We start from the raw sequence: 27,436 nt of genomic DNA, 5'->3' as shown, positions 1-27,436 counted from the left end.
ACACACAAAGGAACCGTTCCGCCATGACAGCCATCTCAGTATATTTGACAGTGACTTGATGCAAAACATGTCCCTGGAGCTGTTTTCCTGCTTCCTTGTCTGTACACATGCAAAAGGCTCACCTGACACTGTGGCGGTCACATCCATTCAAACCAACCATGCGATGCAGCCAACGGAAGCCCTTGAGTGCCATCCTTCCCGTTTTGTCTGCTGTTTGGTTGGTATAGATCATGGCCATTTTTATCCTTTTTGCTCTGAAAATCCCACGTCTTAGCTGAGAGATGTCTATCCCCGAAGCCAAACCAAAAGGTCCCTCTGTCCTGAGGAAGATGGCACCTGGCAGAGAGTCTCTGGATCTGGGTCACATGTGCTTCGAAAACATTCTTGGCCAAGCTGTGCCTCTGGGCATCCACACAGAGCATTTGAGGAAGTACAGGTGGTGGCTCCCGCCTGTCACTCTGTCCACCCCACTTCTAACCTCTACATTTGCTAGAGCTGACGTGTGGTGGATATAAGCAGCAAGAAGCAAGGCTGACAGGACCAGGCCTACAGCTCACCTGCAGCTAAAACTAGCTTAGGGTCAAGGGCAGAGAAGATGCAAGATCCAAGTTGGGTATGGTGAGGGTAGTGGGGAGCCAGTTGTAATTAAATGTGGGGGAAAATTCAAAAGAGAGGGAGCTCCAGGAAGTCATAGTGGACCTGCCACCCAGCTCACAACTCTACACATTGGCCATTTCAGGAGGGAAGGGGTAGTTCTCACTCAGGGGAACACACACACACACACACACACACACACACACACACACACACACACACACACACCTACCTACCTTCCTGGTGTTACTGCAGTGGCCCAACCAGGGACTCCAGCCGTTAAGCATCTCATGAAGCTGGTGCCCAGCACATGTTAAAAGGAAAGATTCTACTGCCGAAAGAGGACCTAATTAGGAAACCTGGTACACTGTCCACCAATTAATTCTCTCATCTTTATAGGAGCACCAAGGCTCTCTCAGCTACTCCAACTCCATCAGAGGCAGAACGCAAAGCCACCCTGGCCGAGTCATTGTAAGGCACAAGGTACCCCAGGTGAAATTCACCTGCAAGGTGGATGGCCAGTCTGCAGTTGAAATTGTGCACGGGAGTGACACCAAAAAGGATGACGTCAGCTATGACGTATCGATTACATTCCTCCAGTCACCTGCAGCTCAGAACACAGGTGGCAGAGCTCCTTCTTATGCCAGTCAGAGGGAAGAGGTCTTCCTCCAGGCCACCCTCCACAACCACAATCCCAATCTGAGGCTCATCGTGGACACCTGTGTGGCTTCTCCTGACGCCAGTGATTTCACAACTGTCAAGTACGACTTGATCCAGGAAGGGTAAGGACAGTGAAAACTCACCCTAGTTGATGTAAACTGTGCATGGCCTTTCTCTGGGAACCTGTGGCTCCTGAACTTGAAGCCATAGGTCAGAAGGGTGTAGGGTTGTCCCTACCAGACCTCTGATAGGGACTTGACTCCTCAAAGATCCCACTCAGTGCTTGGCTGCTTTCCAGTTTCCCTCTCCCAGGACAAACCTTCATGGCTTTGGCTCACACCAATAAGTCAATGTGTTTTTCCAAACGAGGCCCTTAGTTAAACTAGCCAGACGTCTTCCGGCTCTGTTGGCTCACCAAGTGTTTAGCCAAATGAGAACCTTGACAAGTTGTTTGCCTCTTTGGTTTATCGGCTGCTGGGGAACAGCCTGTTTGCCCCAGATAGCATGAAAGACAAACCCAAAGAAAGAGCTCCACCCAAATCCAGCTTGGTGAACCAATTAAATTTTCCGGGTTTATTTGCAGAAGCATGAGTAAGGAGTTGTGTAGGTGACCCCAAGTATGCCTCCTCGGCGTGGATGACATATCGCTGGGAATGCTGTACAGAAGGAACTTCCCACCTCCCTCCACCCACCATCTTCCCCCCCTTCAGTTGACCTTCTACCTCTTGTATACTCTAGGTCTCCTGAGATCACATGCAGCTGGGTTGGTTGGGTAGGAGGAGCTAAGGACTTTCCCACTCCCTGTAGAAAGAAACATTGATAGGCGTGGTGTCAGCGTCTCCTGAGTATGAGTGATCACAGTTGCTCTGATTTTGAGTTGGCAGTGGTCCCGTCTGAAGGGCAGGGACTAAATGTTCATGAAGGGGCAACTGGCAAATAGTTAAGAAACTCATTATTTACTCGATGGCTGCTTTAGCGTGGTAAGAGGCTCAGCAGCGCAGGGGACACTGAGGCATCTGTTACCAAAGATCCACAGAGGAGCAAGCAGCTCCTGCCACAGGTGTCCACGAGCTGTGGCATGAGACACACGAGCTGAGTTCCAGAGGGAAAGGGTCCTCCCTTCTCACCATCCTCATGATCATAATAAGGCGAGCAACTCAGGTGCCAGAATACCCCAGCCAGCAGGCTGTTGTTCTGGCTTTAGACTTAATTTGCTCCTTTTTTTTTTTTTTACTTTTAAATCTTAGATTATTGATTGGACATATGTATGAATTATATGCATTTTAATGTTATGAATCCTCCCCCAAGCCTTGCCTTGGCAACATCCCACACATGTGTGATATGCTGAGTATTGTATTATTTACTTTTCTATTGCTATGACAAAACATAGGACCAAGGCAACTGGTAGCAAGATGTGTTTAATTAGGATTATGATTTTAGAGGGTTAGAATCCATGAAGGTGGAGTGATGGGTCAGTGGCAGGAGCAGCTGAGAGCACACATCTTGATTGACAAGTAGGAGGCAGAGAGAAAACACTGGGAATGGCAGTACTTTTTGAAAGCTCAAAATCTTCCCCCAGTGACACACCTACCTCCTCCAACAAGGCTTCCCAAACAGTCCTACCAAGTGGGGGACCAGGGACTCAAAATGAGCCTCTGGAGGCCCTTCTCCACCAACCCAGCACAGGTATCCATTTTCACGTCATCCAGACCAGTCTTAAATTTCTCTTACATCAGTTTCTGGTACACCAGTTACCAAAAAGTTCACTGTTGAGTGTTTGAGAATTTTCCAGAAAGGTTGCTGCCATTGATTTCAAGTTTATTCCCATTGCTAGCTGAAATGTGTTTCTATCCCTTTAAGACTATTGAAGTATGTCTTATGTGGTCTGATCTGATGAATGTTCTGGCTGGACCTGAGGAGAATATGAATCCCTCTGTTGTGGGATAGAGTGTTTAACAGTGGAATAACAGTGGCTCATTTGGACTCTTCTTGACTTTCTTCCCACTGGACCTATCAATTGATAGAGGGATACTGAAGCACCCAACTATAATGGTGGTTTTCTCTACCCCACCCCATTTTAACCCTTTGCTTGTAGGTGCATTACACTAATTATTATTACATTTGGCCAATGACTATTCTTTCACTTCCATTATCTTGGCTAAGGTTCTCTTCTTTGAGGACTGGCCCTCTCTCTTGTTGTAAAACACGCCTCTTGCCCCTGACATTTCTGTTCTCTCTGAAGTTTGTCCCGTATAAAATGAACAGCTGCTGTCTTGTTCTCCACTCCCTTTCAACGTATTGGTATCTTTGTTTATTTTCACTTGTTGGTTTTTCTAGACAGGGTTTCTCTGTGTAGCCTTGGCTGTCCCAGGCTCACTTTGTAGACCAGGCTGGCCTTGAAATCACATCGATTCGCCTGCCTCTGCCTCTTGAGTGCTGGGAGTATCTTTATATTTAAAGTGACTGTCTTGTAGAGAACAGTCAGATGGTTTTGTATATTCCTTTGTATCTATTCTTCTGTCTTTACATTGGTGTGTGTGTGTGTGTGTGTTTGAACCATTCATATTTTAAGTTTATATCCAAACAGTTAGATTAAAATCCACCACCTGTGCCTTATGTTTGTCTTTTGTCTTCCCATGCCCTGTGTCCGCCCTTTTTCTGTCTTCTCTAATTCTTTTTTAACTGTATATTTTACATAACTCCATTTTATCTCCTCTTGATGTACCACTTACACTGCTCTGTGTTTTACAATATACTTTCTTTGGGTAGCATTGGGAATTGAACCCAGGGCACTGGGAATGCTAGCCAAGCCTCTGACCGGCATTACCAGGCCTATGGCATACTTTTAAAATAATCTAAGTGCACTTTTAAATGGGACAGCCATCTTATACTCTCTTTAGACGAACTAGGGTAGACCTAGAAGGCAAAAATTGCAGCAAAAACCTTGATTTGTTTGCACTGCATTTAACTGTTCCCTTCTGCTTATGCCTGGCTATGGCATTTCCATTAATAATGGAAGCAAGTAGTAGCTGCTTCAGAAAAGTGAGGTCGTGGGAAGAACTCCTTTTGGGATTCAGAACCTTAGAGCCAAGCCTGATTGTGTATGTTGGAGACAATTCATGTCGTGTGTCAGTTAACCTTTGAGGTCTGGGTTTTTCTCCCCATCAGGTGCATCAAAGACAGTTCCTACTCTAACCTCCATTCCCCCGAGAAGAACGTGGCCCAGTTCAAGTTCAATGCCTTCAGCTTCCTCAAAAGCTATGACGTGGTCTACCTGCAGTGTAAGGTGGCTATTTGCCGAATAGGGGACCACTCTCCCCGGTGCTCACAAGGCTGTACCCAGCGGGAAAGGAGAGGTACGGGCTCTGCAGAGGTCAGAGGAGGAGAAACTGAGTCTTTCCAAACAGTGGGGCCACTGAGGATCCACAGAGCGGTTAGTGGAGAGCAAGGCCCTGGTGTGATCTCTTCCACCCTCACATGAGTATGTCAGAAAACTGGAATCAGGTCTGTTTCTTACAAGGAAGCAATGTTCCATCACTCAGAACCCAGATGATGACTTAACTGCACTATGCCCGCAGACGGGTGGAAGAGGCTGGGGAGAGGGGTTGCTTCACTGGGGTTTGTTACGAAATAAATCTCTGAGCGCCAACTTCTAAGGCAGTTGGTCTGTTTGTAGGCTAAAAGAAATGCTGATTTGCTATTATTCTTCACTCTCAAGAACTGGATCACTCTCTTTAAAGTGTACAAAACATTTGAAACATCAAGGTTGTCTCTCTTTACCCTGTGGCTAATTAAAGATTGTTTTTAAATGTCTCCATACTATTTGGGTGCTAATAGGTAGGTGGGCCTCTTTCTGTTCCTCTGGAGATCTGAGAGTTCATTTCCAGACCTTGCCAGTAATCTTGCAAAAAATAAAAAATAAAATAAAGCATTTTCTGGGAAGCCACAGTGTCTACTTTCTTTAAGCTCTTTTTAAGCAAAACACCTGAACAATGCAAGTCATTGATAATGTTCTGGAAAAAGTCTCATTTGGTTGTTTTGTTTTGAAGGGAACAAATCAGAGCCTAGCTTCTGGGGGGCAGGGTCTGGTCTTCAGCTTGCAACTGGGAGGGCTGAAACCTGAGCCATTAGAACCCATGCCTCTGTGTGAGCCGCACATGTGTGCACAGTCACGTTCTCAAGGCATCTGGGAAACTTGAAAATTACCGAGAAAGCTGAAGGGCAAACAACAGCAAGGCCATAACACGGTGTTCCTGAGGCAGGCATGCTGCCCTCGCTTTAATCTCCTCATCTCCTGGAAGGAGACACAGTCTGTTCTGTACTCAGTACCTTCAAAGCCTTCACTCCCCCCCCCCCGCCACCCCCCTTTGAGACAAGGTCTCCCTGCGTAGTCCAGGTTGGCTTTGGCCAAACGGTGCTGCTCATTACATTTTCTTTGAGAACACGGATTTGAACAGGGTAATGGTTGTTTTTTCCACTGTCCAGAACTATTCAGTAGAAGTATTTCAGATGAGGCCTCACCTTTGTCCAAGAAATTGTTCCGGTCTCTGTCGATAAATAGCATGTGAGAACTGAGATTACAGTAATAGTTCCACCTTCTGAAGAGACCTGATGGCTAACTCTGAGGTACTGACATGGAGATTTGGCAAAAAACTCACATCACCTTAGAGAACATTTGTTTGTTTTTTTTAAATGTTCTTTACCAATTATCACCTTGGTAAGAGTAAGGGGTTTTGCCTCCACCTTCCACCAGGACAGGGTGATGTCAGGGAAGGCAGAATGGAGTTTGAGGTGTTCTTCATCTCTAAACAGCTGTGAGTCCTAACCTGTACCTATCAGAAGTCGACCAGGTGGGGAGCCGGGATGTCCATGCCCACTCCTATTTAAAAAGAAATTGGAATCCTTTCATTCTGAGCATCCCCAGTGGAGTGCCAAGAGTGAGGTAACCACTTCCTGGGAACAGAGAACACCAAGTAGGTTGGACCACCTCTGCCCCTCTGATTGGCACATGACTCTTATTTCATTTCTATCCCTTTGTTTTTAGCATCTCTGAAATGCTTAGGTAAGTAAGTCTCCTGAACAAAGCACAGAAGTAGATTTTGCTTTGGAAGATATCTGAAAGCCATGTTGTTTTAGCAAGAAAAGATAGTAGGTGCCCAGAAGTGACATCAAATGCCCCTCAAATAGATGGACTCATTCACCAGGCTTCTGGCAGTGCTGCTGGCTGGGGGCTCATAGACCACCATTCCCTAGGGATGTCCATCAGGACAGCAGCTTTGCCCAAGTTCACAGCTCCATTTGAGCAGCCCTTATCCAAGCATGACTTTTCATCAGTTTGTAGTAGAGCACAGATGCCCTGGTTGCTAAGAAATTCTCTTCTCTGATCTTTACCACATCCCCAGAAGATACCAACTCCTATCGAGCCCTCTTTCAAGCTGTAGAGACAGAGGGTGGAGGTAACTTAGACAGTAAATCTAAACAGGAAAGAGGTAAGGACCAGCACCCAGCCCACTGACTCCAGACTTAGGACCTTTGATCACATTCCTATGATAATCATGACTATATTCTCTACTGAGTCACAATATTTGATCATTTTCTTAGAGTGACATAGCCATGCCTGGAGTGTCTCTGAGTATCTATCACGATGGCCAGAACAGATCATATAATCAACTCCTGATAGTGAGATGGCCGAGGGGCAGTGGCCGGACCAGACAGTTGTGCCATCTTAAGAACTCAGTGTGAGGCTAGAGAGGTGGCTCAGGAGCTTAGGACGCTTGCTGCTCTTACAGAGGGACCCAGGTTCAGCTCCCGGCACCCACACGGCAGCTCCCAACCATCGAACTCTGGTTCCAGGAGATCCAATGCTCTCTCTTCATCTTCCTCAGGCACCAGTACCCACATAGTATACCCAGGTTTAGGCAGGGGAAACACTCACACACATGAAAGAGAAATAAATAAATAAATGAAACCATGATCTCCCTGTGACTAGTGAAGCTTCTCGGTGTTTTTCTGCTTTGTTGAAAGGAGCGGTGGTAAGATTTAGGTTCTACGGACGAACAGAGAGGAGACTCATTACATGAACATCTGGGAAGAGGTCAAAAGGTGAATGTGGAATAACTGCTTTGGTTCAGAGCTGGGAAATCAGCCTGTAAGGATTGGGATGTTGGCTTTTATATCCGTTGCCTATCGGTGGATTCCCTGTGATACCTGGTGTGAATGACACATATCTATAGAAGAAAAACATAACAAAACTAAAAGAAGCAAAGGTCTCTGGCATTCTGGGATCCCTGTGTAGACCTATCTGGAACATGGAGTATATATTTGTTAGGTGGCGAGATGGGCTTTTGTTTTTTTGTTTTTGTTTTTTGGTGGGGTTTTGTTGTTGTTGTTGTTGTTGTTGTTGTTTGTTTGTTTTTTGTCTAACATAATTAGCTTTGGTACTTGGCAGGGATTCTATAACATCTTCCATAACATCTGCTCAGGCTCATGGGAAATAGAAGAGGAACACCATTATCTCGCGAGTCAAAAGCCAGGCGGAAGTCTCATTGTCTCCTCAGGTTCTTTTCTTCATCCAAGCTCCCCTGTGAGCTGCAGTGGCTTCAGCGGACTGAAAAGCCCACTCCTTCACTGCAGTTGCAAGTGACAGCTTTTTCATCTTTCTAAGGGTGTCATATTTGTGTTTATCCTTTAAATTTTATAAATGACACGTCTTTTACTTGGCATCTAAAAAGAAACTGAGCTGCATCGTGGTGGCTCACACCGTTAGTCCCGGCACTGGGGAGGCAGAGGCAGGAACTCAATGAATTCAAAGTTAGCCTGATCTACATAGCAAGTCCCAGGCCAGTCAGAGTTACATAGTGAGACTCTGTCCAAAAAGGATAACAAGACATATTTATTCATTTCAGCCATCCCATGATAAAACACACTCCCACTGTGACGTAAACATGAAGGTATGAATGTTGACTTTTTGGGCCTTCCTGGTTTATTCCTGACCCTTATAGGCACAGGGAACTGTTTCACCAAGCACCCACAAGAAGACAAGGGGCCTTCGTGGAGTCCACGGCTAGTAGACCTGCAGCTGCTGGTATCTGTTATCCATCCGTTGATTGACAAAATGCCTCACTGTGGCTGCGGCCACAACCACCACGTTCAGAGCAAGAACCATGAAGGAAAACAGATGCAGATGGCTGAGAGGCTGGTTTGAAATTTCTGCTTCATGTGTTTGAGGCAGAAGTCCTGGAATTGAAAATGGTTTTAAGTGTTAGCATGACTACAAAATTTTGTTAGTATTCAAAGTTTCAAGTTATGTCCTGGGACTCTTATGCATAAGTCGATAATACATAATTTCAGCTCACTATAGGGGAAAGTTATCAAACATCTAAGCTCATTATATTTTTGTTTTACCCTAGGTCATTTAACTCTGGACTGCCTTTGAGTCTTTGCTATGCAGCCTGTCAGGTTTCAATGTGCCCAGTAGTAAGTAGGTTATGCTATGTTAACATAATACCACCCACTTTGAAAATATAACATTTCCCCCAAAACAGCCTCTGGTGTGCACTGGTTGGCTTTGTTCCTCATTTAGATGTTAAAAGAGATTATTTCTAATTTAATTATCTATTTAAATATCTATAATAAGGAACTGGGACACTAACAGAAAGTTGCTTTTAGAAATAAGGATGGAGGAGGCTGGAGAGATGGCTCAGTGGTTAAGAGCACTCACTGGCTGCTCTTCCAGAGGACCCCGGGGGCAATTCCCAGCACCCACATGGCAGCTCACAACTGTCTGTAACTCCCAGTTCCAGGGGATCTGAACAGCCCCACACAGATATACATACAAGCAAACAACAATGCCTATAAAATAAAAATAAATTTTAAAAATTTAAATCAAGAAATAAGGATAGTACACATATACTCCTAGAAGTTCTACGAATGGTGTTGTAGTACCAGTGTGCTATGCATATATATATATATGCACAATGATAAATATGATTGAAATATCAATTTTTGTACTTGGCCACTTATTTGCTAGAACTTCTATGTTAGATGCCCTAACTGTACAACCCAGAGGCAACAGATTTGGGCCACATTTCACGAGCCACAGGCATCCTTAGATGATGATTAGCATGTCCTTGCCTGCACTCCCACTTGCACTTCGGTCCCTCTTCAGGCGAATTGGTCCTACGACAGAATCAGTCTTCCATTTGTACGAGGAGGTGTCTCGTTTCCTTCTTGAGACACAGCCTTGACTGCAGCGGGATGTGTGGTCATTGGTATCACAGATCAGAATCTTACACTTCAGATATACAGAGCTCAGGTGTCTCAAGAATTTAAAGGCGTTAAACTGGAATCTTCCGTAGTGTCCAGATAAGGGATACACCTTACAAGTCTCATCTCGACTGCACCTGGAACGGAGTTTAGGGCCAGAACAGAGTTTAGCACAGTGGTTCCTCTTTTGAGGTGATACAAGCATTGTGTTCGATGTGTGACTCTGGGAACCTTTCTAGAAAAACATCAATGGTTCAGCGTTCTGGACCCTTGAGCAATGAGGCTTGTTCTGGGAAAGTAATGAGGTCCCCACTCTGGACTCCTTGGCCCTGTGAGCTACCAGAGCATCAGCACCTATGCTCCAGGCCCCAGACATCTCTCCTAATGTGCTCAGCATTGACACACAAGTACAGCTGACTGCTCACCAACTTTTAGAGGAAAAAGAACTAGGTGCTTTTTTCTTTAGGAAAAAGAAGTGCTACATCTATTTTCCTGAGAGCATCATGTTCTAAGGATGGCACTACTAAGGAACTTTTCAAGACTTTGCTAAAAATACCCAAAATACACAAAAAAGCAAAACACAAATAGACAAATCACAATCCTCACCAGCAAATATTTTGTAGCCACATTTAAAACCTAAGGAATATGGAAAGGCTATCTAAATATTTTAACATGAATTATCTGTAGCCAGTCTATAGTTACAATTTTAAACGATTAAGTTTAATAAAATTTCATGCTAGGAAAATTTTATACACATACATACAAACACACACTCATGTAGATGTGAGTGTTTATAAATACATAACTGGGAAAATTGTTCAATCAGTAGTGTTCGGCACACTGTCATGAGAATCTGAGTTCACTAGCCAACACTCACATAAAAGTCTAGCATCACCGGGGTGCGGTGGAGCACGCCTGTAATCCCAGCACTCAGGGAGGCAGAGGCAGGAGGATCCCTGTGAGTTCAAGGCCAGCCTGGTCTATAAAGTGAGTCCAGGACAGCCAAGGCTACACAGAGAAACCATGTGTCCAGAAAAAAAAATTTTAGCATGCTTGCAATCCCAGTGTTGGGAGGCAGAGTCAGGCTAATGCCTGAGTTTTTCTGGCCTCCCAGCCTAGCTGAACCTGGAAGCTCTGGGTGGAGTGAAAGACTCTCTCTCAAAAACCAATGAGAGGATGAGGAGATGGATCCATGGTTAAAGCACCTATCATGCAAATATGAGGACCAGAATTTGGGGCCCTGTTCAGAACTTACTTTTTGCCATGTGAATGTGCTGACCCACCTGCACACCAGCACTCAGAGTGTAGAGACTGGGAAAACCCCAGAGCAAGCTGGCTAGCCAAAAGAGCCTCTAGCAAGTTCTAAGTCCAACTGATACAGTGAGCCTCAGCGAACAAGATGTCAACTGAGACTCCTGGCATCAAGGCCAGGCCTCTGCAGATGCACACAGTCATGCATGTGAACGCTCACATATGCCAACACACAAGTGAACACGTACACATACATACACATACCACACACATATACAAATTAAAAAGCCACGTAATTAAAATACAAGTCAGAGAGTCTTTGAGGAAGACAACTGATGTCAGTCTAGCCTCCACATGCGCACACGTGCACACTCACCCACTCACCCCTGACACAGGCACACATCAAAATAAAAAGAAGGAAAAATACTTCTGCTGGCAAATGTAAAGATCCGTGACATGAGTGCATACCCGCTGTTGATTAAGTCATAAGTTGGAGACGCGAAATCCGAGGTTGGGGAGGCTCGGCACGTATCCAGAAACACCACCAAGTTTGGATCTAAGGTGTGCAAAGTGACTTGGACAAAAAGAGTTTGGTTCAAATCCACATAATACGGGGACTCCTGTATATAGTTTTCAAATGCGCTCGACTCATAAAGAGCCATGCTGGTGTTGTATTTGCCCAAGACGCTTTGGTTCTGTATGGTGTCATCTTCGGTTATATACAGAATCTCCACAGTAGAATTATATTCCATCTCACATGTCACCACAATCTGGAGGTGCTTCTGTCGGGTGATCACAGCAGAAACTGGAGAGTAGGTGAAGGTGATTACGTTGGTATAAGAGATTGTGTGGTCCTCTATCTGCGGGATGGGAAGGAATTCAAATTTCATATTTTAAACCATCAATATTTTAGAGCACAGATAAGGATAAGGCCTGCAGGTAGCAACCTAATTTCCGCAAGTCATGAGATAACAGCTTTCAGGTCAAATACTCTCAACCTTAAATCTGTTTTACTGTAGCAATGACCAACCTGTAGGAGGAAGAAGGTGAAAGATAGAGCTTGTACTAGAAAGACTGAAAGAATAGAATTGGAGAGAATTTTCCTTCAATTACATTTACATCGTTGTGGAATGGAAACTTTTAGCCCTAAAGACTTTAAACTCAACAGACCAGGCCTGTTAGCACAGACCTATAACCTCAGCTCCTTAGCAGGTTTGAGGCAGAAGGATCACAAGTTCAAATCCCACTTGAGCTACAGAGGTCAAAGCCAGTCTCAACAACTTAGTGGATCCTGTTTCGAAATAAAGAGTAAACAGAGGTCTGAGAAATACAACTTAGTGGCAGAGCTAGGCTTACCTAGCATGTATGAGGCCCTGGGGTTGACAAATAGAAGATTGAATCTATAACGTGTTCCCTCCATGTACAGGCCTAAGTTAGTGTGGCTAACCTGGCACTTCCCCTGGAAGCTTGGCCTTGATGCATCCTAGATGTCCATGAAATGATAAAGCCTATGTGTTTGTTTTTGGAAAGAAAGAAAAGAAGAGCAGGAAACGTTTACTCCTTATCAACTCCTCTGGTCTAGCCTCAGCCCTCAGTCACAAAGTGGAAACGTTTACTCCTTATCAACTCCTCTGGTCTAGCCTCAGCCCTCAGTAACAAAGTGGAAACGTTTACTCCTTATCAACTCCTCTGGTCTAGCCTCAGCCCTCAGTCACAAAGTGGAAACGTTTACTCCTTATCAACTCCTCTGGTCTAGCCTCAGCCCTCAGTCACAAAGTGGAAACGTTTACTCCTTATCAACTCCTCTGGTCTAGCCTCAGCCCTCAGTCACAAAGTGGAAACGTTTACTCCTTATCAACTCCTCTGGTCTAGCCTCAGCCCTCAGTCACAAAGTGGAAACGTTTACTCCTTATCAACTCCTCTGGTCTAGCCTCAGCCCTCAGTCACAAAGTGGTTTAAATTTACACTGTGTATATGTTAAGGGGCCGAAGAGTGTTAACAGCGCTTGAGATCTTAAATGATATTTCTAATGCGTGCAGACCCAATCACAGACTTACCACCCTTCGTATTTGAAGTAAGGGTTTACTTTCTGCCTTTTAAAGGAAAATAAGAGCTTAAAAACCCAGCTGTGTTTTACCAAACATGGAATGGTGACAGTCTGCCCAACTTTTCCCGGTAGGCTGGGAAACCCTGACCACCAAAGCCTATCTATCTAGTGAGCGTTCAGAGCTCTCGCACGCATCCTCCAGCTACCCTGCATATGACTAAGACAGTCTTGCCTTCTTCGTGTGAATGTGAGTGAATGTGTGCACATCTGTGAGCATGCTTTCTCCTTCCAGCCACGGGTGTCCACTGTGGTCTGTGAAAGCTACAGCCACGTTTCATACCTGTGCGTCCCTGTGTGCTGGGCATTGGACAGAACCCAACTGTGGGTCTCACAGTACCTTTTTGATTGTACCGCATTCATGCAGAGGGATAGAGAATTCTATGACGTTGGATACACTTGGTCTGCAAGTCGGGTCATTTAGCTGCAAATTGGTCTCATTGTAGTTAAGTGACTGTAGGTATGATTTGCTTATGATGACTCTCATCTTCTCAGAAGAACAACTTAACGATGCTATCGGGGAAAAGGAGAAGAAAGATTGGAAAGAATGAACACATTTGAGCCAGCTAGGAACTTGGTATTTTTAAGACTTCCACATGCAGACAAGTTTATAAAAAGTTGAACCTGCTGGGATTGGTGCCACACACATTTAATCCTAGCAGTTAAGAGGTAGAGTCAGCCTGATCTCTGTGGATCCTAGGTCTACACAAAGAGTTCCAGGATATCCAGGGCTACATAGTGAGATCTTGTCTCAAAACATAGAACAGCAATAACAGAGACAAACAACCTGAGCCCACTGGGCCGGGATGATGGCTGTCCGTAAGAGAGCTTTCTGCTTGAGTGTGAGGACCTGACTTCTAATCCCCATACAAAGCCATGTGTGGCTGTGAATGTGCCTGAGACCCTAGCACTGCTGGGGACTGAGACAGAAAAGTCACTAGCCAGCCTGCAGCACACCTCCAGAGTAAGACCCTGTCTCAAGCGAATAAAGCAGAAAGTGCTAGAGCAGAGAACCCAATGTTCTCCTCTGGCCTTTACACACACACACACACACACACACACACACACACACACACAGAGAGAGAGAGAGACAGAGAGAGAGAGAGAGAGACTGACAGACAGACACAGATGCAGACAGACACACACATACCACACACAGATGCATGAACAAACACATGCACATGCCGACTGTCACACACAAAATAAATAAGAAAATAATAAACAATAATAAGTAGGTCTCTGAACTCATGGTACCTTAAACAGTAGGTAGAAGACTGGCCCAGCCAAGTAGTTGATAAGCTTTTCACAATGCCCATTGCTACCCTATTTAGAACTATAATCTATACATCTAGTATTTTTATATATTTTAATCAGAATATATTTCCATCTTTTTCTCTTTCCCCCTTTTGTCCCTAAGTCCTTCCCTAGTGCCCTCTCTCCAACTCTTTCTATGCCCCCCACTCCCAAATTCATAGACTCTTATTCCCCAGTTATTATTACATTTCTTTAAAATTATGTCATTACAGGAGACATTAAGCCAACCAGAGCCCGGGTTCTACAGGAATCACTTTCAGCTTAATGGAGTCACTCACTTCCTCCTGTGGTAAGCAAGGCACAAAGTGGATCCTCAAGCCTCCAGTTTAGCTATGTTCCTAAGTACTCGTTACAGGCTAGCAAACATTCCGGCTAAGAATTCAGGAACAGGGTCTATGTATGTAATAATCGTAGAGTTCAAAATAGCTAAGGGTCATGAAAAAGGACTTACTAGTGTTGACGTCTTCTGTGTAAATTGAAGTATAGGAAGCAGAAAAACCTCTGTAGGAATTGGCATAATCTGTAGACAGCACGAGAGTCATGGAGTTGGAGGACGATTCGAAGGCAGGTTGCCCACGGCCGCAGAACTGTTTGAGCAGGCCTGATGTTGTGGAGGGGCCGTCATAGAGTGCGATGAAATCAAATCTGCAGTGTTCGTCCATTTCTAGGCTAAGAGGGACAGCCTCTGATGTAAAATCTTTTCACACCAGTTCACTTCTGTTTGCCGTCATTCCTTCTAAAGTCATGAAGGGTGTTTTCTTACAGTGACATCTCAGATTCATGATGACAAACCTGGAACTTTGTCAGTCCCTTCCTGGGACCTCAGGATGTCCAGAAAAATAGTCAGCAGCACTGCTAAGCATGTTTTTCTACACTGGTTCTCTGTGATTTTTTTCCCTCCCCATGTTGGTCCCCCCCAATGGCTGGGGATCCCTCCAGTAGACCCCAATACTTACAAGAGCTCTTTAAACTTCAATTTTATCTTATAGCCTTTCTCCACTTGTATGTGCCACACGCAGTATGTCAGCTCAGGATGTGGCTTTGGATAATTGGGGCTGGTGAAGGAGCCTTCCAGAGTGTTCAGGTAACCACCACAGTCTGGGATAGCTGGAAAGATACAAAGGTGGTTGTGTTGTTGTTGTTTTTTTTCTGTGAGCTTAACATGTCATCCCTGAGTGTCACAGCACCACTGTCTTCTCTGTAGGTCACCCTGGAGGCTTTCATCTACTGTTAGCATCAGACCTTTTGCCTTTGGTGTGCCTGAGAACACAGCTCTGCCCTGTTGTCAAATGAATCCCACTACGGTGAGCTGAACTGGCTGACGAGGCCCACCATCTCTTGGACTGAGCTATGGAACATGGCCACACTCCCAGAGCTGGTGCTGGAGGCTCCTCATCCCCCATCACTGCCCAGTCGCATTGGCTACCAGCATAGGAGCTGCTGTTCTAGACTACCCTTTCTTAACACATCTGCTGGGGCTTCAGTTTAGAGTCCTTCCCTGCCTCTCTCTCTCTCTCTCTCTCTCTCTCTCTCTCTCTCTCTCTCTCTCTCTCTCTCTCTCTCTCTCTCTCTCTCCTCTCCTCTCCTCTCCTGACCCTAGCCAAGCTAATAGTTAAAGGTCAGCTCAGACACAACCTTCCTTGGTCCTTCCCTGCCATCATAGATACAGTAGCAGGCAACAGGACAGGGAAGCAAACTGAAGACCTCTATGGATGTATAAAGTACTCTAGGTTAGCTGGCTTAGAGGACCCACGTCAGGTGTGAAGAGGTAGCCTGGGTCCAGCTCCAGAAGAGCTTGCTGTCTCTCCACCATGGTGTTTCCCCCACCAGGGAACCAGTTAGAGGAAAAGAGTCATGAGCTTCCCCAGACCCAGAGGATCAGCTCTTCAAAGGTAGCAACTGAACCTGTGACTTCTGTGCACAGACCCGGAGAAGCATCTTTTCCACCAGAGAGGGCTGTGAGGGAACAGACTGAAGAGCACAATGTCCCCAGCAGGAACTGATGTAACCTGTGCTTGCAGTGGGCTGTGGAAAGGACGCACCAAGGACAACTTACAGGTACCAGAGGGGAAGAAATAGTAGAAGATAAAGACACTTCTTTGGATCCTTGTCCAGTCAGTGACTATCTGAACCGTCAATGCATTGGACGATGACTCAAACACAGGCACAAAGTCATTTTCACTGCAGACCTTGCCTAGAAGAGGCCCGTTGGTGGATCTCCCATCAAATACCATAATGTTTTCACTTTCACAACCTCCATCTGGATCTAACCTGGGAACAGAACACAGCTGTGGTTGGAGAAGACTGCTAGCAAAGTGGCTTTCAAAACGCATTGCCCAACCCCCCCCAATGCCACCCCCTACCCCCACCTCCACCCCCACTCATATTAGCCCAACAGTTTATAAAGTGAGGGTGGTCTGGTTCATTTAAACCTCTCCAAGACCAGTCATGAGCCCCATGGCCTCTTCAGTGTCAAACCACAACCTTCATGGGCTCAGGAAAGGGAACCAACTTGCCAACACCGTACGGTTAGCAGATGACCAGAAACAGACCTGGGATCCACAGCTGCTTTCCTTCTCCCGCTTCTGTCGCCCTGCTCCCTGTGACTGCATGGAGGCTACGGAGTATACAGCTTTCTAAATTAAAACCCAGCCTCCCTGATGCTTGATATCCAAGCTTGCTGAAAACAAAACAAAACAAAACAAAACAAACTCCCTCCTCTGTGGCCATCTTCTGGTGCCTCTTCCTCCCCTACCATATGCTACTCTGGAGGAAGGGCCAATGCTCTGGGCTGAACAGGGCAACACAGGATTTCTATTTTCTGCTCATACTGTCTGGCTCTTCCCAAACACCCATAGCGTGTCTGTGTCCAAGATGGCTTTGAGGCAATGTTACAGGCACAGAAAGCCTGAACTCCACATCCATCTTAAGTAAGGCCATGCTGTATAACTTTGGACCAGCAATTTCACTTTGTTTGACCTCAGATTTCTCTCCATCAAAGGAACATTATGGTGTACTTTTTACTTTTGTTGAAAGTTTTTGTTCGGTGTGTTCTCAGCACGAAGCACCTAACATGGACTTCGTACACAAGAAGTCGCCCCAAGGAATGTCTTCTTTCTACTAAGCTTCGCTCTGACCACAATTCTGCAAAAATGGGAGGGGTGTAGGTTTCTAGATAGCTCTATTGCTCCAGGAAGTCAGTGACTGCCTTCTTTGCATTTCACTGAAGGTCAGTCAGTTCCAGCGTCTACAGGTCTACAGCGCAGAGTCCTGGTTCTCCAGCTTTGGTGGCTGGAACAGCAGGATCAGAGTCATTTGAGAATTTGTTTCTTATGCAGATATTCAGGCTCCACCTATTCTTATTTGAATTAGAAAATAAAGACCCAAGATGGCCAGCACATGCACTTTCATGAGTCCTCTTGGTGACTCTGGCAGCTACAGAGTGAGAGCCACTGAAGTAAGGTTGGAGCCTCAGAGCAAGGGCGCTGGAATTCCATGCCTTCCTTCATCTGGTATTTTGGTGGCCTTGGTCCCCAGAGTGGCTTTTTTGAGCTTTCTTATCTACCTGCTGCAGAGGAGTGTCGAGAAATCAGCTAGGGCAGATTTTTATGATGTCCCAAGGCTTTGTAGTACAGTGTCTCAGATCTTAGCATGTCACAGTTAAGAGCATTACAAAACATTTGTAAATGTATGCTGTTTTTACAATGAAATTTCACAAATTATCACAGGTAAGTCCAACCTTCAGAGACTATTATCTAACTGTATACGGTGTAGCTTAGAATTGACTTTTTTTTTTTGAAGCTTGCATGATGGCTCTGATGTAGACCAGGGTTTAAGATTTTAAGACCCACAGTCTAGAACTAAACTATCTGGCTACCAACCTTGAACGTGGTGTGCATTATTTGATAGACGTCCACAGCTGTCAAATTCCTTGTATCTGTAGCTCTAGCACTGGCCTCACAGGACCTGTGTGACCCAGATTTTGGCATGCCAGTCTTTGATGATGACTGCCAGCCATAATGATCACATCATGGGATCATGCCAATCCCTGGAAGCAACTGAGTTCCCTCCGCAGAGAGCTCAGCTCCCATCCCAACATGGCTAGAGTCAGCACCCTCCTTGAGAAATCGAAGCCTTCACTTACTGGATGTGGGAGATGATGATTCTGATGCTCTTGTTTTCAGGTCTCTCTATGGTCCAGGTGCAGTTCTCATCAGCATTGAGCTGTAGGACCAGGGCTTTGTGCGTCTCTCCCAGATTGGCCCCTCCCAGATTGGCCGTGCATCTTGATCTGCCTGGTAGATACCATAGTTGGCACTGAGGAAAGGAGGGATCCCTGTCTCTCCAGTGGGTACTAGGATTCAACATCCCACAGGAAGTAGTTGACCAATATAAAATGGACTCCACAATTTTTTGTGTGCTTTTATTTGATTATAGTTTTCCCCCTCTCTTTGGGTGTTCATTTATTTATCTTTCTAGGTTTTGAGGGCTTTGTTGTTATATTGGGGTTTGGGTTGTTTTTGAGGAAGAACTTAAAATTGGGTGGATAGGGAAGAGAAGAGGATCTGGAAGGACTTGAAAGAAGAGAAGAATAGGAACAAAATGTTTAAAGTTAAGCCTATAAGTAGGCAGGCGACTTGGAGAAATATTGCAGCCCCTCCGAGGAAGGAACCAAGACACAAGCAACGGGTTTGCCCTTTGAGCCCTGGGGTAGAAGTTATAATTCCTCTACATGTGGTCCATAAAAGAATATGTTAGGACTTGAAGAAATACCTAAATAGAATAGATAAAAAGTTATTACAACTCAATAGTTAAAAGACGAGGCCAGTCTTCCAGTTTAGTGTTTTTGTGAGATCCCTGAGTGTACAAATGAGTGTGCCTCTGACTCTTCTTCCTTCTCTTGGGCTCTTTTCCTTCTGTTGGTTTTTTTTTTTCTTGTCCAACTTTGATGTGATATTTTTGTTTTATCTTATATTTTATTTTGTTATGTTTTTTTTAAATGAATGAATGAATGCAAACCTAGCTACTAGGGTAAAGGTTAATAACTGAAGCTTACGCCTGCTGGGAGAGGAAGCAACGCTTTCCCCCATGGTATGAGGTGTACCAGCCGTAAGACCGGGGCAGATCTCATGTTCAGGAGTAGTTGACCAACTTATAAGGGACTCCACAATTTTTTGTGTGCCTTTATTAAAGTTTATTTTGTTCTTTGGATGTTGAATTATTTTGCCTTCTAGGTCTTGGAGATTTTTGTTGTTGTATTGGTTTGGGGGTGTTTTTGAGAAATAATTTAAAGTTGGGTGAATAGGGAGGAAGAGAGGACCTGGAAGGACTTGGGAGAAGAGACTAATACGGTCAAAATATGTTTAAAGTTAAAACAAAATAGTTTAAAGTTTTAAAAAGGTGGTGGTGCACACCTTTAATTCCAGCACTCGAAAGGCAGAGGCAAGCAGATTTCTGTGAGTTCAAGGCCAGCCTGGTCTACAGAGTGAGTTCCAGGACAGCCAGGGCTATACGCTAAAACTCTAGTCTTAAAAAAAATAGTTATAAAAAATTATTGGAAAAAAGGACAGGGCCGGTGAGATGGCCTAGTGGGTAAAGGCTCTTGTCACGAAGGCTGATGGCCCAAATCCAATCCCCAGAACCCACATGGTAGGAGGAGAGAACCAGCTCCTGGAAGTTGTCCTCTGACCTCCACCTGAGCACTGTAACATGTGAAAACACATGTGCTTGAGCACTCACAATAAATGCATGTAAAAAGAAAAACTTAAAGACAGAGAATCCAATGGCAAATGGGAAAAGCAAGGTATGCACTTAGAACTGCAGCATTTGGAAGGCTGAGGAAGGAGGCTCTTGTAAAGAGAGGCCAACTTAGGGTTTGTAGTCACACACACACACACACACACACACACACACACACACACACACACACACACTCCAGCAAGGACAAGAATAGACACATTTTCCAAAAGAGACAACCCTCATGTGTTCTTTCACCTCTGATTGATGAGTGAATTGTCTACCTTTGTTTACCTGACAGTAACTAGTTCTACATTTGTCGAGACAAAGAAAGCAAAGATAATTGAAGAGGGTGGCAGAATCTCACCCACCCTGGACCAGCATCTTTATTAAAACCTGCTGTGAGTTCATCAGTCTTTTTCCTTTTCTCTTCTTTTTGATTTTAAAAAATGTTCTATGAGTAGTTCTAGACATAAACAATATCATATTGTAAAACTTTCATGTTTTCCTCTTAACAAACCCTTTCTGTTCTATAAGTTCTTTTAGAACTTACAAGATTATTCTCTGTATTGATTTACCCTTAAGAAAATAAATCAGCAACCAAAATGTACATTTTTTAAAAAGTCAATATCTATTCATGTAGATACATAGCTTTAGGGTTATTTTCCTAAGATGGGCTGTCGAACATGAAATTACATAGTGAACTTGTGTGTGCCTTTTCTATTCAATGGCCATGTCCATATAGGCCTTAATGAAATGACTATCAGTACAAAGTCCAGAGACCACCAGGGTGAGTTATGCTCTGTATTGCCTCTGTATATTCTCTGAGAGTAGTGGCAGACATGAACATTTTCAAAGTTTTGGAAGAAGACTGGTAAAAACCAGCCCTTGTTGTTTGAGTTGAAGAATCTGGTTCAATTTTCTTACCTTCAGCCTCCGTAGAATTCAGCTGTGCCCCATAGGATACAGCTAAAACAGTCCAAAGGAATAGCCTTCTAGTGACCTCCATCTTTGCCAGGTGCCTCAGAGCCTGCAGGCTTTTATAATTCTCTGGGTTTTGTAAGCTTCCTGACATCTAGGGAAACGTGTCTGTTTGGTCACACCAAGGCTGATGCTGGTGAGAACTCCACAGCTGCGGGGCAGCATCTTTGCCAGCAGTTCCTGGCATTGCACACACCTTTCCAGGTCGCTCCTCAAAGGGCTGTGGGGCCAGCCAGCCCAGTTCTGCACAGGGCTCAGCAGCTACATAGCAGTTCCTCTGGCCTTGAAACTGCTCTGCACTTGAGCCTTGGTCCTCTCTGTGCAGATCATTAGTGAAGTGGCACCATCAGATTGAGGCCATGACTTCTCCAGGAATGGAAGTCTGTGGGTTCCGGAGCTCAGCAAGCCCAAGGGATAGCAAACTCTCAGCCTCCGTGGGGCTTCAGATGCCTACGGGAGGCCGAGCCAAGGGGTAGGGGAGGGACAAAGCATGAGGAGGAAAAGACAATGTAGGTCAGGCGTCCCTGCAAGGATTCCTGACCCTGTCCCTCTGAAGAGGTTAAAGTGGGTGGATTGGAATCCCTCAGGCACTGGGCTTGCAACTCAGAGATAGGAGTCCTGGTGTCCAACATAAGACCATGAGGAAGAGTGTGTGCGCGAAAGGAGATGGCCGCTCATTTATCCATTCACTTATTTGCTCATCCACTGAGCAAATTTTTATTGCTCACTGTCTTAAGAGGTAGAAATACAGAGCTGAGTACAAGACATACAGACTTTACTCTTACGGAACCCACATTCTAAGTGAGGGAAACCGATAACGAATCAATCAAAATTCATGTAAGGGCAAGTGAGTTGAGCGAGCTAAAATGGGGAGAATGTGGCAGCCTTGGGTGGGAAAGGATACAAATTAAGGCAAACGAAAAGCATCTTGAGATGATGAAATGGAAGCAACTACAAAAGAAGGCAGCTAATCATGTATGATCCTGCTTGAGGGGTTTCATGGGCAAAGGCCCTTAGGATAGGAACTTCTATAAACTGACTGTATGCGAAGGACAGAGAAGGGGAAAGGAAGATGGAGGCAGAGGAAAGTCCAGGCAACAGTTGATGGAGACAGAGCTGTGTGGCAGAGAGAAGCCCCGTCTTGTTCTAGCATCACAGGGAACTTTTCAGTGAACGGCCAGTTCTGGGTATGGTGGTTAAAATCAGAATGGCCCCCATAGGCTCTTGTGTTTGGATTCTTGGTCCCTGGTTGGTAGAATTGTTTAGGAAGGATTAGGAGGTTTGGCCTTATTAGAGGAAGTGTGCCACTCAGGTGGGCTTTGAAGTTCCAGCCCCCCTCCCCCACCATTCTCTGTTAGCTTTCTTTGCCCCCTACTTTCAGGTCAGGAGGTTAGCTCTCAGCTACTGTTTCAGTGCCCTGTCTACCTACCTGCCTGCCCACCTGCCCACCTGCCTACTGCCTACCTGCCCACCTGCATATCTGCCTACCTGCCCACCTGCCTACCTGTCCATCTGCTTACCTGTCCACCTTCCCACCTGCCTACCTGCCCACCTGCCCACCTGCTCACCTGCCCACCTGCCTACTTGCCCACCTGCCTACCTGCCCACCTGCCCACCTGCCTACCTTCCCACCTGGCCACCTGCCTACCTGCCCACCTGCTGCCATGCTCCCCACCATGATGATGATCGACTCACCCTCTGAAACTTTAAACCCCAATAAACACTTTCTTCTCTATGCTGCCTTGGTCATGGTGTCATATCACAGCAATAGAAAAGTAACTAAGACACTAGGAATCACCCAGAAGCTCCTTGGAGGTCAAGGTGAGGCAAGGTCACCTAAAATGGAACCTTCCCGTACTCCCACCACTCTTCTGTATTTATCCAGTTTCTCCGATGCCCAGGCTTCCTCATTCAGCCCTGGATGGTGACTTGAGGAGGATGTAGTCCTCAACTGTGCCCACAGGGAGTCCGCTCCTGGAGAACCCTGACTCAGAGGGTATATAGCTCCATACCCCATGCTGCAGCAGCAAGGTGGCTCCAATGGCACTGAGGAGTGGTTCTCAAAAGGAGTTTGGAAGCTCCCCTGATCCCTACACAGCTCTGCTGAAGGGCACCTTCTTGCCTGTGGTGTGACAAGAGGAACCTGAGCATCAGTCATCGGTTACAGGCTTTGCTATAGTTGACATTGTCAGATGCATCAGCACTGGCCAGTGTCATGTGATCATAGGGGGTCATCCGCTTCTGAAGAGATGTGGGATCTGAGTGGTCAGCAAGGGGGAAATCTCAGGTGTGCCTGCTCCCATCAGCACATTCTCTCTCTCTCTCTCTCTCTCTCTCTCTCTCTCTCTCTCTCTCTCTCTCTCTCTCTCTCTCTGTCTCTCTCTCTCTCTCTCTCTCTCTCTGTCTCTCTCTCTCTCCTCTTTCTCTCACCCCCTCCAACAATGAAACCCAGACTAGTTCAAACTCAAAGATGACCTTGAACATAGGACCATCTTGCCTAAACCGCTCAGGTGGGTTTATAAGTGGTCATCGCTGTGTTCCGCTTTCCCTTTCTTTAGGAGCCACAAAGATGAAAGATACTGACCCAGGGCGCACCCACTCTCTCCCAGTGAGTGACGCTGCTGCCAAGGCATTTGACAATCTGGATTGAGGAACAAGCTCTCAAAAGAACCAGTGCATTACTCCAGCTTCCCACACCTGACTGCTGCCAAAGTTAGAAGAGCCCTGAAATCAACTTACCTTATCCTTTTGAAGCTGGAAAAGTGCAGAGCTCTCTTGTGTTCTACTCTTTCCCCTATTTTTACCAAAACCATATGACATACCTGCTTGCCCAAAGCTCATAGTGAGTAATACATGTATTCATATAAAAAATATAACAAAAAAAAACAAAAGAGAGGTAGAGATTTTTTTCATTATTGTACATTTATACAAAAGTACATAAATATCATGTTCGATAGTATACAACAACATAAATGCTATAGAAATTGGCTTCAGTAAGAAAATATTCTACTAAGAAATTGAAATACTGATCGTGAAGATTTCTTTTTATCCACCAATGCCGTGTCAGAGTCCTTCACTTACGCTGCAAAAGCAAGGTGGCAGGGAGCCAACATCTGCATAGACACTGCATGCATCACAGCACTGGAGGGTACAACAAGACTCATCAGGGATGGATTTGGATGAAATCATCTTCTCATGGGTAACCTTGCACGGATCAGCAGCATGCGCTTCCTTCGCAGTTCTTAAAAGACACACACAAAATGAGCTTAGAATTTTCCTTCCCTATGAACTTCTTACTAGCATGAGACCTATGTGGACTAGTCCAGGGCTGGAGCCCGTCATACATGGGACACCAGCCACAGGGTGAAAGCTCTCTTCTCCTTTCCCATCCTCTCCTCTCCTACAATTGCTGTGCATGTGGAACCCAGAGGCCATTACAAGTAAAGGAGAGTGAATGGCACCCCAGTGGCTGCTCCAGGCCCATGAGATGCGGGGATGATGCGGAAGGCTCTACATTGACTGGGCTCAGCTCTGGCTCCCACTGTCTAAGGCCCTAGAAAGGGACACCATCAACTGCTGACAGCCAGTTTCTCTCATACTCAAAGCTTCTCTCCAATTTCAAGCATCTCTTGTCTGACTGACATCCCTGACAGCTGGCCTCCATGCAGGCCCTGTTCTCTTGGCCCATTTCACCTTCCCCAAGGCCGGTGGCAGTGAACGAGGGCACACGCCAGCTTCCCAGTGGGTGGAGAAGAGGTCACTGTGGCCAAACTCTGTGTGAGTAGGAGACAGCTCATCCCCAAAGCATCCTCTGTCTTCAGGGCTGAGGATAGAAAGGATGCTCAGCCAGGGCCCTGTTAAGCCCCTGAAGGTTCTCTCCCTGAGGCTAAGTGACAGAAAAGCTATGCTGGCACCCTGGTGCCCAGGCTGAGAGCAGTTGGCTTGGGAGCTCACAGTCTCAAACTCTCAAACTTCTGTACCCACCTGCCCTCACCCTCTCAAACCAGACAGTGGCTCTTGACTTTGCCCTACGAGTGCAGTAAGTAAGAAGTGACCCAGCTGCAGCAGAAGACCCCAGTGTCCCATTGGATGAGACATTGTTTATTCTTACCGAGATGAACTCAGGGCCTTGGCTACTTTGGAGTAGAGGCAGAAGACAACTCCTATCAGAATAAGCATGGCTGCCAGGATGCCACCACCAATGACGATCATGATTATCATCCGGAGGTCAAAAGGCCTATACATACCTGGGCAAAAAAAGTGCAGACAAGCAGTGAATGTGGTCCCCTCCTCCTACACAGCCATGGCCAGGCTCCACACACTTCCTTCAGTGAGGGGAGACGGAGCTCAAGCACAGACATTATACGTGTAAACCAGAGGGACTCTTGCCAGAGAGGTCTTACCTGGTCCAAGGTAGGTTAGGAGGGAAATTTTCCATGTAAAGGAGGATTCAAATGTAAAATCCAGAGACAAGAAAGCTAAGGGACAGCCTAAAGCTAAGAAGGATGCTCAGTGGAAGGGCAGGCAGGCATAAATTAATAGGCCTCAGTAACACATGGGCCTACCCTGGAGCTACCTACCTTGGAGCTAGTGGTGGCCCCCTTTACACGCGCCTCATGAATTATGCTTATATTCAGAGTCACAACCACCCCACCCTGAGCATGAGCTTCGGGGGTCTTTACAGGAATGACCGTTTACAAACCAGAGCTCCGACATTCTGAGAACCTGAAAATCCATTTTGTAAAAACTGTATGTTATGGGCGGGAGGGGTCGGGTAAGGTGGGAGATTCAAGTATTGAAAGCTGTTGTTTGTTTGTTTTTTTCTTCTAAGACCTCAATAATTCTCATTTGGAATAATCAAGTTCTTTAAACTTAATTCTCCGGCACTCTCAGAGGGAATCTGAGCTGGGGAAATAGACTTTCTGGCCACCAAAGGCTCACTGGCTTCTTGATTCTTCATTGCTGGCTGAAAGCCAACACTTTTAAAAATACAATTATAATAACAGTTAGATGACCAAAATACATCTTAGGAAACAATGCCAAGCATAAGTTAGCTCCCTGGGAGTTCCTGATCAGGAGGCCCCAGAAGTACCAAAACAAAAACAAACCCACAAGGGATTGTCAATGCTCCTGGTTAAGCACCATAATTAGATGGTGAGACCTTATGGCTGAAGACACCACACTTTGGTTGCAGGACAGAGAAATCAATCTCAAACTGATCAGGAAACTTGACCAGCTTTCATAGAGCCAGAAGGTGTTCTACAGGCTGCTAGGAAAAAAAGAGATCGGCGGTCTTACTCAATACTGGACCCTGTGTGCTACAGCACTAACTTGCCAGGCAATATGTACCCTGGTGTATATGAATTAGGCAATAGTGGCATCACTGTTTGGTGCATGGGGTGGAGATAATCAATGACCTTTCAGTTGGATTTGAGGCCTGCTCCACCAGAGGGAATTCATGGCTGGTAATATAATCCTCATCAAAAACCTTGGCTGAGGAGGTCTAGGCTTTAGGAGGAAACCCATGCTCTTATTTTGATAAATGGTCATGTTGTCAATCTGCCTTGTAATATTTACGTTTATACCCTTAGGTCAATGCTGGTCTCAACTTTGGGCAGAGAAGCTTCTTCTCGCAGTGAGCATTGATTAATGTCCACACTCACAACTGCTTGAAGAGGCCTCAATAATACATGAATGTCGAGGCATAGACAGGCCATGTTATCAGCCTTAGATCCCGAATGTCAAGGCTCAGGAAACATTGTGGAAGAGGGGCAGAAAGAATCTAAGAGCCAAAGGAGGTGGGGGGCGGGGGGTGAGGCGTGCCATGCAATGTTGTCTCGTGGTCACGGTGTCATAGCAGCTGTGATCACCTACACAAGATCAAGCCAGTTAAAATGTCAGCAAGCATAGGGGAGGGCCTGATGAGGCCCCACCCTGGACAGCAGCTATTGGCGGTTGTTGGAAAAGAAAGACTCAGTTTCCATTGGGACATGGCCATGAGGACCTTGCCCATGCCATGGTGGATCGCTCCACAGCTGTGTGAGTATAGGCAGCACTTATTCCACTCAGTAGGTTGTAAAAAGTTAAAAAAAATTAATAAATAATAAAAAAAAGATGTCATGAGACTAGGAAAGAGATGTCAGGAGGCTTTCTGGGTTGGGGAAAGGTGGAAGGCAGAGGGGTAGATAGGATCAAACTACATATCTGACATAGGTGAAATTTTCAAAGAATAAAAATGTTACTTCAGATGGAAAGAAAACTGTAATTACTGAGGTCTAAGTTGGAAGATCTTACTTTCAGAAGTGCGGCCTGCTGGAATGGACAGCCATTGTTAGTTAGCTCTTACATCTCCCCAGTCTGGGATGCATGCTGTGTGACATCAACTCTTTAGAGACCAGCTTTCTTTCACAGGGTTCTGAATTCCATCCCATGCTCAAGTAAACCTCACCACAAATTTCCCAAACACATGTGAATATATATAACTCTTAATTTTCCTTTTCAGATTTTATGTCTCAAAAAAAAAACTTAGAA

General features: G+C 45.5%; 2 protein-coding genes across 2 annotated transcripts in view; one reads left to right on the top strand and one right to left on the bottom strand.

Moving 5' to 3' along the window:
• LOC311609661 (scavenger receptor cysteine-rich domain-containing protein DMBT1) overlaps positions 1-4,942 on the top strand; it is a gene marked incomplete at its 5' end in the record, with an annotated part of 112,701 nt that extends 107,759 nt beyond the window's left edge. Inside the window, 3 exon segments of the mRNA XM_084802907.1 lie at positions 994-1,376; positions 4,423-4,684; positions 4,686-4,942. Of these exon segments, the coding sequence (XP_084659033.1) occupies positions 994-1,376; positions 4,423-4,684; positions 4,686-4,715 (675 nt within the window). The 3' untranslated portion in view covers positions 4,716-4,942.
• A 3,317-nt stretch (positions 4,943-8,259) lies between these two features.
• On the bottom strand, positions 8,260-20,933 carry CUZD1 (CUB and zona pellucida like domains 1; the record flags this gene model as incomplete). The annotated part of the gene is made up of 9 exons (XM_084772026.1): positions 8,260-8,490; positions 9,394-9,656; positions 11,239-11,630; positions 13,215-13,387; positions 14,640-14,857; positions 15,145-15,295; positions 16,245-16,459; positions 18,333-18,483; positions 20,852-20,933. 9 exons carry the CDS (start codon positions 20,931-20,933, stop codon positions 8,318-8,320), a joined length of 1,818 nt encoding a protein of 605 aa, XP_084628152.1. The 3' UTR covers positions 8,260-8,317.
• Between the last annotated feature and the right edge of the window lie 6,503 nt (positions 20,934-27,436).

The sequence above is a fragment of the Acomys minous genome, assembly GCF_964271855.1.
Source record: "Acomys minous genome assembly, chromosome: 2".
NCBI classification, from domain to species: Eukaryota; Metazoa; Chordata; class Mammalia; order Rodentia; family Muridae; genus Acomys; species Acomys minous.
The sequence above is the reverse complement of the archived record's forward strand: the minus strand, read 5'-3'. Positions and strand labels throughout refer to the sequence as shown.